At 34.4% G+C, this 14,376-nt stretch overlaps 1 protein-coding gene across 11 annotated transcripts in view; it reads left to right on the top strand.

The window, feature by feature from the left end:
• The window catches only part of CCDC158 (coiled-coil domain containing 158), a 109,796-nt gene that overhangs the window by 61,123 nt on the left and 34,297 nt on the right, over window positions 1–14,376 (top strand). For all 11 annotated transcript variants that reach the window (XM_028491940.2, XM_055086033.1, XM_028491944.2 and 8 more), the window contains one exon: window positions 844–969. In XM_028491940.2, coding sequence (XP_028347741.1) covers window positions 844–969 — 126 coding nt within the window. The remainder of the gene's footprint in view (window positions 1–843; window positions 970–14,376) is intronic.

Raw genomic sequence — 14,376 nt, 5'->3', positions numbered from 1 at the left:
TCCTTTTCATATATAGTAACAAATTGAAGCACCATGCTTTATGTTAAGTCTATACTGAATGAGGGAAACATAAAGTACCTACCTTGGGGAACCAGAGGTTTGTATACAGGAGGTCAAGTGTGTTTGGCTTGTTTGGAGAATAGAAAAATGATGTAATTTGCATGAAAAAACATGTGTTCTTTAAAAATAGTAGATTTTTCCACTGGAGTATGTGTCTGTTTTTCGAGTATATTTTAAAGTTGCAGACATACTTTAAAGTCTCAATACTGGATATTTTCACAGGCAGGAGCACTCCATAGTTGGAGAGGATCTTTCTCAGTAGTATGTCAGAAGTAGTGTGGAGTGTTTGGCAAAGTTAGAAACCAACATAGTAGCATTCCATCCGAGATATGTTTTCACATCTGGAATGATTTTATCCATCAGAAGTGTGAAGGCATCTTCCTAAGCCCATGATTAGTCCCCAGAGAGTAACATACACCAGAATCATCTTGCTTAATACTTTGGCTTAAAACTTTGTAGAAGTTCAACATGTAAGACTGAAATTATATTTGCAAAAATACATTTTGGGGCTTCCCTGGTGGTGCAGTGGTTGAGAGTCCGCCTGCCGATGCAGGAGGCACGGGTTCGTGCCCTGGTCCGGGAAGATCCGACATGCCGTGGAGTGGCTGGGCCCATGAGCCATGGCTGCTGAGCCTGCGCGTCCAGAGCCTGTGCTCCGCAACGGGAGAGGCCGCAACAGTGAGAGGCCCGCGTACTGCAAAAAAAAAGAAAAAAAAAATTTTGATTTCACAATTCTCACTGTAGGTTGATAGTTATTTTTCTCACATGTATATTGTCTTCCAGGAACTTAAGGGCCCTGGATGCACCTCCAATTCTTCTGTGAAACCACGCCTTCTACAGCCATCATCTGCTGCCCATTCTCATTCTAATGTACCATCTTTCCAGTCTGCAGCCAGCTTCCTATCTCATGTAAGTAACTAGTCTTATAGTCTAATCACACATGAAATCACACATGAAAATCAATTTCATTAGTTAATAGTCCTATTGTACGTATAGCAACAGGGTTGCTAGTAACCTACCAGTTATCCTGCTTATGCATGTAAATGAAAAGCATGCACTGCAAAATGAAAAAGTTGAAATGGACTCTTTTCACACACATGAATTATGTGCACTGATAAACTAGCTATCACACAGGAGGTAACATTCTATCAAACAAAAGAATATTATTAATATTAGAAGTTAACATGGTTCTCTCTGGAGACTGGAACTTGGAGGTGGGCAGAGGAAGGGAAGGAGACTGCTGCTTTTTGTTTTAAGTGTTATAAAATCATTTTACCTTTAAAACTATATGCATGTTACATTGATAAAAATTAAATTAAACCCCTCTCCCCATGAAGCAAACAACAAACACAACAAGAACATTTGACCGGGAGTCATTGGGACTTAAGATGTATCTCTAACTACTTTGTGTGACCTTGGAAACTGCGTTAAATATATTGTTCCTTTTCATCTCTAATGAGGAGTCTGGACTATAGATCATCTCTAGGGTTTTCTAGAAGATCAGCTCTGAAATTCCATGACTTTTCATTACCCAAAAGCCAGCCTAGTAGTTAGGCTCTTTAATACATAGACTGTACTTGATTATAAAGAATCTCATCCATCACTGAAAAAGTACTAGTCATAAGTCTATTAAATTTAAAACTTTAATTGTAATTCTAACAGCAGTAATGAAGTGTGTTATCTAAATAGACTGTTAAGCATGTTTTATACAATTTCTTCCCTTAAAAATGTTTATTATATAATTTTACACATTAAATGTAACATACATTCTTTGTTTTATTCACTGATGTGTTCCAAGCACCTGGAACAGTATCTAGCATGTGGTAGGTATTCAGTACATGTTTGTCTAATGGGTGAATGAACTCATTGTCAAATATTGTGTTCAGGTTTTCATTGTTTCTACTGACAAGTCAGTTTTAAGTCTTATTGTTGCTTTATGGGAGGTACTTTTTTTCTCTAACCACTTTAAAGATTTTCTCTTTGTTTTGGTTTAAGCAGTTTGACTGTGATGTGCCTATGTGTAGTCTTCTCTGTATTTATCTTTCTTGGGGCTCACTGATCTTCCTGGATGTGTGGATTGATATCTTTCATTGATTTTGGAAAATTTTTATCTTTTATATTTTTGCCTATTTTTTCTGCCCCATTCTCTTGTTTCCTTCTGAGACTTGTACTATTAAGTAACTTTATTTTTTAAATTGGTATGTGATAACTCCATTATCTGAATCCCCTATGAACTTGTGACCATTGTTTCTGTTGGTTTCTAGTCATATTTTTGTCTGCTCTTTTTGCTGCCTTTTTTTCAAGACTATTTTTTAGAGCAGTTTTAGATTCACACCAAAATTGAAAAGAAGATACAGAGATTTCCCATATACTCCCTGCCCTCACACATGCACAGCCTCCCCATTATCAACATCATTCACCAGAATGATGTGTTATCAAGGATGAACCTACAGCAACACATCATAATCACCCAAAGTCCATAGTTTACCTTGGGGTTTGCTCTTGGCGTGGTACATTCTATGGATTTGGACAAATGTTTATACATATGTCATAATTGACATATATCCATCATTATCATATCATACAAAGTATTTTCACTTTCCTGAAAGTTCTGCCTTCCCCCCATTCCACCCATGGCAACCATTGATCTTTTTATTGTCTCCCAGTTTTACCTTTTCCAGAATGTCATTGAGTTGGAATCATACAGTATGTAGCCTTTTCAGATTGGCTTCTTTCACTTAGTAATATGTATTTAAGATTCCTCCATCTCTTTTCATGGCTTGATAGTTCATTTCTTTTTAGCACTGAATATTCATTGTCTGGATATACCACAGTTTATCTGTTCATCTACTAAAGGGCACCTTGGTTGCTTCCAAAGTTTGGTGATTGTGAATAAAGCTGCTGTAAACATCCATGTGCAGGTTTTTGTTTGGACATGTTTTCAACTCCTTTGGGCAAATATCAAGAGCATGATTGCTGGGTCATATGGTAAGAATCTGTTTAGTTTTGTAAGAAACTACCAAACTGTCTTCCAAGGTGGCTGTACCATTTTACACTCCCACTAGCTGTGAATGAGAGTTCCTCTTGTTCCACAGCCTTGCCAGCATTTGGCAGAGATTATATAATCCAGTAGTTTCCTGAGAATGGGTGCATTTCATTCATTAAGTGTTTTAAAACCTTTCGTGTCTGAAAATACCTTTATTCTTCACTTACATTTGATTGATGTGCAAAGTGTTGTTGCTATTGTGCCATTTTGATTCCAGGGCTTTTGTATGTGACCTGTTTGTTGGTTTCTCAAAGCTTTTAGAGTCTTTTCTTTACCTCTGATATTCATTTCAGGGTGATCTCTGCTGGGGGTCTTTTTCCCTTCATTGTGCAGGCTCTTATGTTCTTTCTTCTCTGAAATTTTCTTGTGTCATTTATTTGATCATTTTCTTCCTTCACTTTTTCAGTTCTCTCTTTCTAGAATTCCTGTTAAGTCACCTATTAAGCCTTCTGGATTTATTCTCTAATCTCCTTTAATTTTGACTTCCAATTTCCATCTCCTCATATTTTATTCCCACCTTCTGGGAAAACTCCTCAACTTTATCTTCCAAACATCTACTGAATTTTTTTTCTGATATCATGTATTTTAAAAAATTTCCAGGAGCCTTTTCTTGTTTTTTAAATCTTCTCTTTATATAGTTTTATGTTCTTTTGTGGATGCAGTACTTCCTCATTTCCGTTTAAGGGTATTAGCATCAGTTTTTCAATAATTTCTTCTGTTACCTGAATTATTGCTGTTTCTTTGAATTCATTTTTTTTCTGTTTGTTTTGATGTCTGTCTTTCATGTTGGAGATTTTCCTTCACTGTTTGGCGATCATTGGCTGTCCATTCATATTTAAGACTGAGGCCCTAAAGAGCCAATGAAAAGCACTTTGTAAGGTTCACAGGATTTGTTAGCTAGTAGATGGTTAGGTATTACTTTTTAACTGAGGGATCCAAAACTTATCTTAGTTTTTTTTCTTGGTCCTGTTAATTCCCTTAAAGAGCGATTGTCTTACTACAGACTTGTAGATATAAATCTATCTGCCAGTATTCTGAGAGGTGAGTGGGGCAGGGAATCTGGGGTATCTATATATCTATAAATCTTACTTTATGCTTCTATTTTCAGTTTGCAACCTTCCCCCTGCCATGCCAGATATCCTTTTGGAGCCTAAAATCCTTTGGTTCAACCTTACCCAGAGATTAAGCCTCTAAATGTATTTAGGGGAAAAGAACGAATTATTACCTGACTACATGGGGAGTACATCTGGTATTCTCACAGCTTCTACCATAAACTTTTAGCCAGTCCTCCCATTTTGCTGCCCTGTCCCTTACCCTGGACTTTAGAGATACACAAGGCCTCCATTTCCTGAGTCTTTCTGGAATACTCTGATGCAGAGCAGCTTGCTGCTTCTTGGCTACTTCTGTGCAGGTACTTGATGTTTTGGCTTTCTTTGTTCTACTAAATTAATTATGAATTACCTTTCCATCTCCCCAAATTTTATCATCATTACTCATCTAATGTTATCTCTCCTTTCCTCTTTATCCTTGTTAATTTCTTTAGTGTCATTTTAGTGGGGCTTCAGATAGAGCAAAGATAAATGCCAAGTCTTATGTTTAAAAGTAGAATATTTCTTTGTGCATTGTTCTCCATCGCCCCTTCATTTATCTCGTTTCATTTTAGTCTTCTTGTTTCATGATTCTAATAATAGTCATTAATTACTGAACACCAGGCACTGTGCAGCATACTTTCTATAGATTATATAATTTATTCCTCACAGCCACCCGCATGAGGTAAGTGCTGTTATTATACTTATTTTACAGAGGAGGAAACTGAGGCTTGGAGAAGCTAAGTGACTTACAGAGTTCACACTCCAAAAACCCAGTTGTGCCAACACTTAACCAAGATAGCCTGAGCCTAGAACCTGTCTCCTTAGCCAGTTATACTGTACTGATTCTCTACACCACACTGTTGAATGCTGTTTATAAATAAAATAAATGGATGATGATGTAAATTGATACTCTACCTGAACAAATAGTGTATTTCATTAGGTCTTTGTGAATGAGTATTATACCATTTTGGAGGTACAAAGACAATAAAAATTATCCAATTGATTGCCCTAGCTTTAACAGGTGAGAAAATGGTAGAACCAGAAAAATTATATTATGTGATTTGATCCAAGCTCAAACACCAAGAACATGTATATATGTATGTGTATCTAAATACATACCTACACAGACACATACACACAAATAATTGGTAGCTTGACATAGAAGATTTTAGATGAAAGTTTCAGATAAAGGCTATTGTAGCATATAAAAATAAAATATTTCCAGGATCATATAATTTATTTTGTTTATATATCAGATTCTGTACACGTGCACTGTAATTTGTGCTAGCTGTGCTTGATCTTTGTCATTGAAGTACCCATGATGTGAGCAAGATTTTCAGCAAGACTTTGTAACTTTTGTCTTATTTCCTACTCACCCATTTTTAGCATACAATATAAATAATATATATATATTCTAAACAGTATATTTATATTCCATTTTTATTACCGCCTTCTGACAGGAACATAAGTATTATAGGAGATGGATTTGGTCAGACATTCTCAAAATAGAATAGTCTAATTCAAACTGAATGAGATCAAGCTTTTATTTTTAGCTTTTACATTCATCTTCTATCTTTGGAGAATGGAGCTAGGAGTAGGAGGAGTTGAGAAGCACACATTCTCCCTAGACATTACTTATCTTACATTATAACTCATAAGTTTGCCTGTAATGGACTCAAGGCCATTAGACAGAACAGTATTTGGGGAAGATGGAGGTACATTAGAGATATAATTTGCAAGGTATTTTAGAAACAAATTTAACATAAAATAATTTCAGAGTCAAAATGTAATGGGAAGCTAATCAAATCACAAAATAAACCTTAAGTTTAACAACAACAGTATAAGCTTATATTCTTCCCTTGAAACCAAAAAAGCTTGTAGAAGTTTTAACCTGAAAATATATGTCCCCTAGCAATAGCCTTAATGTGTATCCTTAAGGGTCAGAGATTGGAGTGGGAGAGAACAAGATTCTTTGACGGGCTCCAGTAACTTCAGGAAGAGCTTATATGTAGCTATTTCTTTACCTGCCAGACAGGAGTCATATGTAAAGAATGTTTTAAAATTGTTCATTTCCTAGCTATTTTCTAATTTTTAAAAGTGTATTTTGCTCATGTTATAAATCAAAATATATTCCATATGAATCAAACAGCAAAAGTATTAAAAATGAATCAGTGAAAGTATTACAAGATTTATAAACATTAAAGGAACGATTGGGACTTCCCTGGTGATGCAGAGGTTAAGAATCCACCTGCCAATGCAAGGGACACGGGTTCGAGCCCTGGTCTGGGAAGATCCCACGTGCCGCGGAGCAGCTAAGCCTGTGCGCCACAACTACTGAGCCTGCACTCTAGAGCCCACAAGCCACAACTACTGAGCCCACTCGCCTAGAGCCCGTGCTCCGCAACAAGAGAAGCCACTGCAATGAGAAGCCCGTGCACCGAAATGAAGAGTAGCCCCTGCTCGCCGCAACTAAAGAAAGCCCGCACACAGCAACAAAGACCCAACACAGCCAAAAATAAATAAATAAATTAATTAATTAATTTTAAAAAGGAACGATTATTTTGAGTAAATAAAACTTAAATCACAAAACCACCGTAAACAAAATCAAAATGAAATCACAAACTAGAAAAATATTTCTAATAAATAAAAGGTTAATGTATATAATATAGAGAGTTTTTACATACCCAGATGAAGATAGCATATACTCTAAAAGAAAAGTGTACTAAAGATATGGATACAAAATTCACATAAGAAATGCATATAGTCAATAAACATGAAAAATGTTCAAACTCATTTATAAACAAATAATTACTGTACATTAAAGCAAAAACAAATTAACAATTTTGCATATAAAATGGTCAAATGGTAATGGGAAGGGTGCAGCATAATGGCCACTCTTGTATCATACCTTACTGATAAAGATATAAATTGATATGATTTTATGTTGTCATTTTTGCTTCCAAAGTTCACTGTTTTTTTTTTTCTTTTTAAATTAATACACTATTTTTTTAGGGTAGTTTTAGCTTTACAGAGAATTGAGCAGAAAGTTTAGAGAGCTCCCATAGATTCCCTTTGCCCTCCCCCTCCCTCCCCCCAGTTTCTCCTATTACCAATATCTTGAATTAGTGTGGTACATTTGTTACAATTGATAAGCCAATATTGATACATTATTATTAACTAAAGTCTATAATTTACATTGGGGTTCACTCCTTGTATTGTACATTCTGTGGGTTTTGACATATGTATGATGGTATATATCGACCATTATAGTATTATACAAAGTCGTTTCACTTCTCTAAAAACGCCCGGTGCTTCACCTGTTCATCTGTTCCCCCCCTTCCCCTGAACCCCTGGCAACCAGTGATCTTTTTACTCTCTTTGTAGTTTTGTCTTTTCCAGAATATCATATAATTGGAATCATATAGTATATAGTCTTTTCAGATTGGCTTCTTTCACTTAGTAATATGCTTGCAAGTTTCCTTCATATCTTTTCATCCCTTAGTAGCTAATTTCTTTTTCACTGAATAATATTCCATAGTATAGATGTACCACAGTTTGTTTATCCATTCACCTATTGAAGGATATCTTGATTGCTTCCAAGTTTTGGCAGATTTTGAATAAATCTATGTGCAGATAAACATCTATGTGCAGGTTTTGCACAGACATAAATTTTCAACTCTGTTAGGTAAATACTACAGAGCATGATTGCTGCATTGTATAGTAAGAGCATGTTTAGTTTTGTAAGAAACTACGAAACTGTCTTCCAAAGAGGCTGTACCATTTTGTAATCTCACCAGCAGTGAATAAGAGTTCCTGTTGCTCCCCATCCTTGACAACATTTGGTGTTGTCAGTGTTTGGATTTTACCCATTCTAACAGGAGTGTAGTGTAGTATGGTATCTTGTTGTTTGACTCTGAAATTCCTTAATGAAATACAATGTGGAGCCTATTTTCATATGCTTATTTACCATATACATATTTTCTATGGTGAGATGTCTGTTCCAAACTTTTACCCATTTTTTAAATGGGCGTTTAAAAAATTTTCTTATTGTTGAATTTTAAGACGTTCTTTTTTGGGGTGTATTTTGGTTACTAGTCTTTTATCAGTTATGTGTTTTGAAAAGATTTTCTGCCAGTCTGTGGTTTATATTTCCATTTTTAAAAACATTATCTTTCACAAAGAAAAGTTTTTAAGGTTAATAAAGTACAGTTTACTGATATTTTTCTTTCATGGTTCATGCTTTTGATGTTGTATCTGAAAAGTCATCACTAAACCTAAGATCATCTAAATTTTCTCCTATATTATCCTCTAGGAGTTTTATAGTCTGGAATTTTACATTTAGGTCTGTGATTCACTTTGAGTTAATTTTTGTGGAGGATATAAGGTCTGCATCTAGATTCATTTTTTTCTGCACGCGGATGTCCAGTTTTTCCAGCACCACTAGTTGAAAATAGTGCCCTTTCTCTATTGAATTACCTTTGCTCTTTTGTTGAAGATCAGTTGGCTATATTTGTGTGGGACTATTTCTGGGATCTTTATTTTATTCTGTTTCATCAGTCTATTTGTCTGTTCTTTTACCAGTACCACACTGTCTTATTACAGTAAATCTTGAACTTGGATAGTGTCAATTCTCCAACTTTGTTCACCTGGGGTCTTTGCCTTCCCATATAAACATTAGAATCAGTTTGTCAATATCAACAAAATTTAAAGAATTATTGGGGTTTTGATTAAGATTGTATTTAATTCATAAATCAGGTTGGAAAAAACTGATATCTTAACAATATTGGGTCTTCTTATCCATGAACATGGAATATCTCTCCATTTATTTAGCTCTTCTTTGATTTCTTATATCAGAATTTTGTAGTGTTACTCATGTAGATCTTGTACATATTTTGTTAGACTTATACCTAAGAATTCTATATCTTTGGTACTAATGTGAATGGTATTGTGTTTTTAATGTTAAAATCCAATTGTTCATTGCTCTTATACAGCAATTGACTTTTGTATATTAACCTTGTTTCCTGACACCTTGCGATAATCTCTTATTTGTTCCGGGAGTTTTCTTGTTACTGTTGTTGATTCTTTGGGATTTTCTACATAGCGAATCATGTCATTTGTGAAGAAAGACAGTCATTTCTTCCTTTGCAAATCTGTACACCTTTTGTTTCCTTTTTTTTCTTTTTATTTCATTAACTATGACTTCCAATATGATGTTGAACAGAAGTGATGAGAAGGGACATTCTTGCCTAGTTTTTGACGTTAGCAAGATAGCATCTAGCTTCTGCCCGTTAAGTGTGATGTTAGCTGTAGGGTTTTTATAGGTGTTCTTTATCAAATTGAGGAAGTTCCCCGCTATTCCTAGTTTACTGAGAGGTTTTTTCCCTTTCAAGACTATAAATAATTATTTTTTAATTGAAATATAGTTGATTTACAATATTGTGTTTCTTTCAGATGTACAGCATAGCGATTCAGTATTTTTGCAGATTATATTCCATTATAGGTTATTATAAGATAATGAAGAGTAGCCCCTGCTCGCCGCAACTAAAGAAAGCCCGCACACAGCAACAAAGACCCAACACAGCCAAAAATAAATAAATAAATTAATTAATTAATTTTAAAAAGGAACGATTATTTTGAGTAAATAAAACTTAAATCACAAAACCACCGTAAACAAAATCAAAATGAAATCACAAACTAGAAAAATATTTCTAATAAATAAAAGGTTAATGTATATAATATAGAGAGTTTTTACATACCCAGATGAAGATAGCATATACTCTAAAAGAAAAGTGTACTAAAGATATGGATACAAAATTCACATAAGAAATGCATATAGTCAATAAACATGAAAAATGTTCAAACTCATTTATAAACAAATAATTACTGTACATTAAAGCAAAAACAAATTAACAATTTTGCATATAAAATGGTCAAATGGTAATGGGAAGGGTGCAGCATAATGGCCACTCTTGTATCATACCTTACTGATAAAGATATAAATTGATATGATTTTATGTTGTCATTTTTGCTTCCAAAGTTCACTGTTTTTTTTTTTCTTTTTAAATTAATACACTATTTTTTTAGGGTAGTTTTAGCTTTACAGAGAATTGAGCAGAAAGTTTAGAGAGCTCCCATAGATTCCCTTTGCCCTCCCCCTCCCTCCCCCCAGTTTCTCCTATTACCAATATCTTGAATTAGTGTGGTACATTTGTTACAATTGATAAGCCAATATTGATACATTATTATTAACTAAAGTCTATAATTTACATTGGGGTTCACTCCTTGTATTGTACATTCTGTGGGTTTTGACATATGTATGATGGTATATATCGACCATTATAGTATTATACAAAGTCGTTTCACTTCTCTAAAAACGCCCGGTGCTTCACCTGTTCATCTGTTCCCCCCCTTCCCCTGAACCCCTGGCAACCAGTGATCTTTTTACTCTCTTTGTAGTTTTGTCTTTTCCAGAATATCATATAATTGGAATCATATAGTATATAGTCTTTTCAGATTGGCTTCTTTCACTTAGTAATATGCTTGCAAGTTTCCTTCATATCTTTTCATCCCTTAGTAGCTAATTTCTTTTTCACTGAATAATATTCCATAGTATAGATGTACCACAGTTTGTTTATCCATTCACCTATTGAAGGATATCTTGATTGCTTCCAAGTTTTGGCAGATTTTGAATAAATCTATGTGCAGATAAACATCTATGTGCAGGTTTTGCACAGACATAAATTTTCAACTCTGTTAGGTAAATACTACAGAGCATGATTGCTGCATTGTATAGTAAGAGCATGTTTAGTTTTGTAAGAAACTACGAAACTGTCTTCCAAAGAGGCTGTACCATTTTGTAATCTCACCAGCAGTGAATAAGAGTTCCTGTTGCTCCCCATCCTTGACAACATTTGGTGTTGTCAGTGTTTGGATTTTACCCATTCTAACAGGAGTGTAGTGTAGTATGGTATCTTGTTGTTTGACTCTGAAATTCCTTAATGAAATACAATGTGGAGCCTATTTTCATATGCTTATTTACCATATACATATTTTCTATGGTGAGATGTCTGTTCCAAACTTTTACCCATTTTTTAAATGGGCGTTTAAAAAATTTTCTTATTGTTGAATTTTAAGACGTTCTTTTTTGGGGTGTATTTTGGTTACTAGTCTTTTATCAGTTATGTGTTTTGAAAAGATTTTCTGCCAGTCTGTGGTTTATATTTCCATTTTTAAAAACATTATCTTTCACAAAGAAAAGTTTTTAAGGTTAATAAAGTACAGTTTACTGATATTTTTCTTTCATGGTTCATGCTTTTGATGTTGTATCTGAAAAGTCATCACTAAACCTAAGATCATCTAAATTTTCTCCTATATTATCCTCTAGGAGTTTTATAGTCTGGAATTTTACATTTAGGTCTGTGATTCACTTTGAGTTAATTTTTGTGGAGGATATAAGGTCTGCATCTAGATTCATTTTTTTCTGCACGCGGATGTCCAGTTTTTCCAGCACCACTAGTTGAAAATAGTGCCCTTTCTCTATTGAATTACCTTTGCTCTTTTGTTGAAGATCAGTTGGCTATATTTGTGTGGGACTATTTCTGGGATCTTTATTTTATTCTGTTTCATCAGTCTATTTGTCTGTTCTTTTACCAGTACCACACTGTCTTATTACAGTAAATCTTGAACTTGGATAGTGTCAATTCTCCAACTTTGTTCACCTGGGGTCTTTGCCTTCCCATATAAACATTAGAATCAGTTTGTCAATATCAACAAAATTTAAAGAATTATTGGGGTTTTGATTAAGATTGTATTTAATTCATAAATCAGGTTGGAAAAAACTGATATCTTAACAATATTGGGTCTTCTTATCCATGAACATGGAATATCTCTCCATTTATTTAGCTCTTCTTTGATTTCTTATATCAGAATTTTGTAGTGTTACTCATGTAGATCTTGTACATATTTTGTTAGACTTATACCTAAGAATTCTATATCTTTGGTACTAATGTGAATGGTATTGTGTTTTTAATGTTAAAATCCAATTGTTCATTGCTCTTATACAGCAATTGACTTTTGTATATTAACCTTGTTTCCTGACACCTTGCGATAATCTCTTATTTGTTCCGGGAGTTTTCTTGTTACTGTTGTTGATTCTTTGGGATTTTCTACATAGCGAATCATGTCATTTGTGAAGAAAGACAGTCATTTCTTCCTTTGCAAATCTGTACACCTTTTGTTTCCTTTTTTTTCTTTTTATTTCATTAACTATGACTTCCAATATGATGTTGAACAGAAGTGATGAGAAGGGACATTCTTGCCTAGTTTTTGACGTTAGCAAGATAGCATCTAGCTTCTGCCCGTTAAGTGTGATGTTAGCTGTAGGGTTTTTATAGGTGTTCTTTATCAAATTGAGGAAGTTCCCCGCTATTCCTAGTTTACTGAGAGGTTTTTTCCCTTTCAAGACTATAAATAATTATTTTTTAATTGAAATATAGTTGATTTACAATATTGTGTTTCTTTCAGATGTACAGCATAGCGATTCAGTATTTTTGCAGATTATATTCCATTATAGGTTATTATAAGATAATGGGTATAATTCCCTCTGCTATACAGTATATCCTTGTTGCTTATCTATTTTATATATAGTAGTTAATCTCATACCCCTGATTTGTCCCTTCCCCACCCCTCTCCCCTTTGGTAACCACAAGTTTGTTTTCTATATCTGTGAGTCTGTTTCTGGTTTGTATATATATTCATTTGTATTATATTTTTAGATTTCACATATAAGTGATATCTTATGTGGAATCTAAACAATTTCTCTGACTTATTTCACTAAACATAATGTTCTCTATGTCCATCCACATTGCTGCAACTGGCAGTATTACATTCTTTTTTATGGCTGAATAGTATCCATTGTTTGTGTGTGTGTGTGTGTGTGTGTGTGTGTGTGTGTGTGTGTGTGTGTATGCGTCACATCTTCTTAATGCAATTGTCTGTTCATAGGCACTTAGGTTGCTTCCATGTCTTGGCTATTGTAAATATTACTTGCTGTGAACATTGGGGTGCCTGTATCTTTTCAAATTAGTGTTTTTGTTTTTTCTGGATATTTATGCAGGAGTGGAATTACTGGATCATATAGTAGTTCAATTTTTGGTTTTTTAAAGAACCTTCATACTGTTATCCATAGTGGCTGCACTAATTTACATTCCCACCAACAGTGTATGAGAGTTCCCTTTTCTCCACATCCTTGCCAACATTTGTTTTTGTAGACTTTTTTTTTTTTTGGCTGCACTGCATGGCTTGCAGGATCTTAGTTCCCCAACCAGGGATTGAACCTGGGCCCAGAGCAGTGAAAGCAGCAAGTGCTAACCCTGGACCACCAGGGAATTCTCTATTTGTAGACTTTTTGATGATAGCCATTCTGACAGGTATGAGGTGATACCTCTTTGTGGTTTTGATTTGTATTTCTCTAATAATTAATGATGTTGAGCATCTTTCCATTTGCCTGTTAGCCATCTGTATGTCTTCTTTGGAAAAATATCTATTCAAGACTTCTGCTCATTTTTTTGATTGGATTGTTTGTTTGATATTGAGTTATATGCTCTGTTTGTGTATTTTGGATATTAACCCCTTGTCAGTCACATAATTTGCAAATATATTCTCCCGCTCTGTAAGTAGTCTTTTCATTTTGTTGATGGAAAGTTTCCTCTGCTGTTCAAAAACTTTTAAATTTAATTAGGTCCCATTTGTTTATTTTTGCTTTTATTTCTTTTGCCTTAGGAGACTGAGCCAAGAAAATATGTCAAAGAATGTTCCACCTATGTTCTCTTATGGGAGTTTTATTGTTTCAGGTTTTACTTTTAAGTCTTCAAACCATTTTGAGTTTATTTTTGTATATGGTGTGAGGAAATATTCTAATCTCATTGTTTTACATGTGGCTATCCAGTTTTCCCAGCATCACTTATTGAAGAAACTGTCTTTTCTCCACTGTATATTCTTGCCTCCTTTGTCATAGATTAATTGACTGAAGGTGCCTGGGTTTATTTCTGGGCTCTCCATTCTGTTCCATTGATCTATGTGTTTGTTTTTGTACCAGTACTACACTATTTTGATTACTGTAGCTTTATAGGATAGTCTGAAGTCTGGGAGGGTTATACCTCCAACTTTGTTCTTTTTTCT

Source organism: Physeter macrocephalus, chromosome 7, assembly GCF_002837175.3.
Source record: "Physeter macrocephalus isolate SW-GA chromosome 7, ASM283717v5, whole genome shotgun sequence".
Lineage (NCBI taxonomy): Eukaryota > Metazoa > Chordata > Mammalia > Artiodactyla > Physeteridae > Physeter > Physeter macrocephalus.
This window is presented reverse-complemented; position numbering and strand designations above follow the sequence as displayed.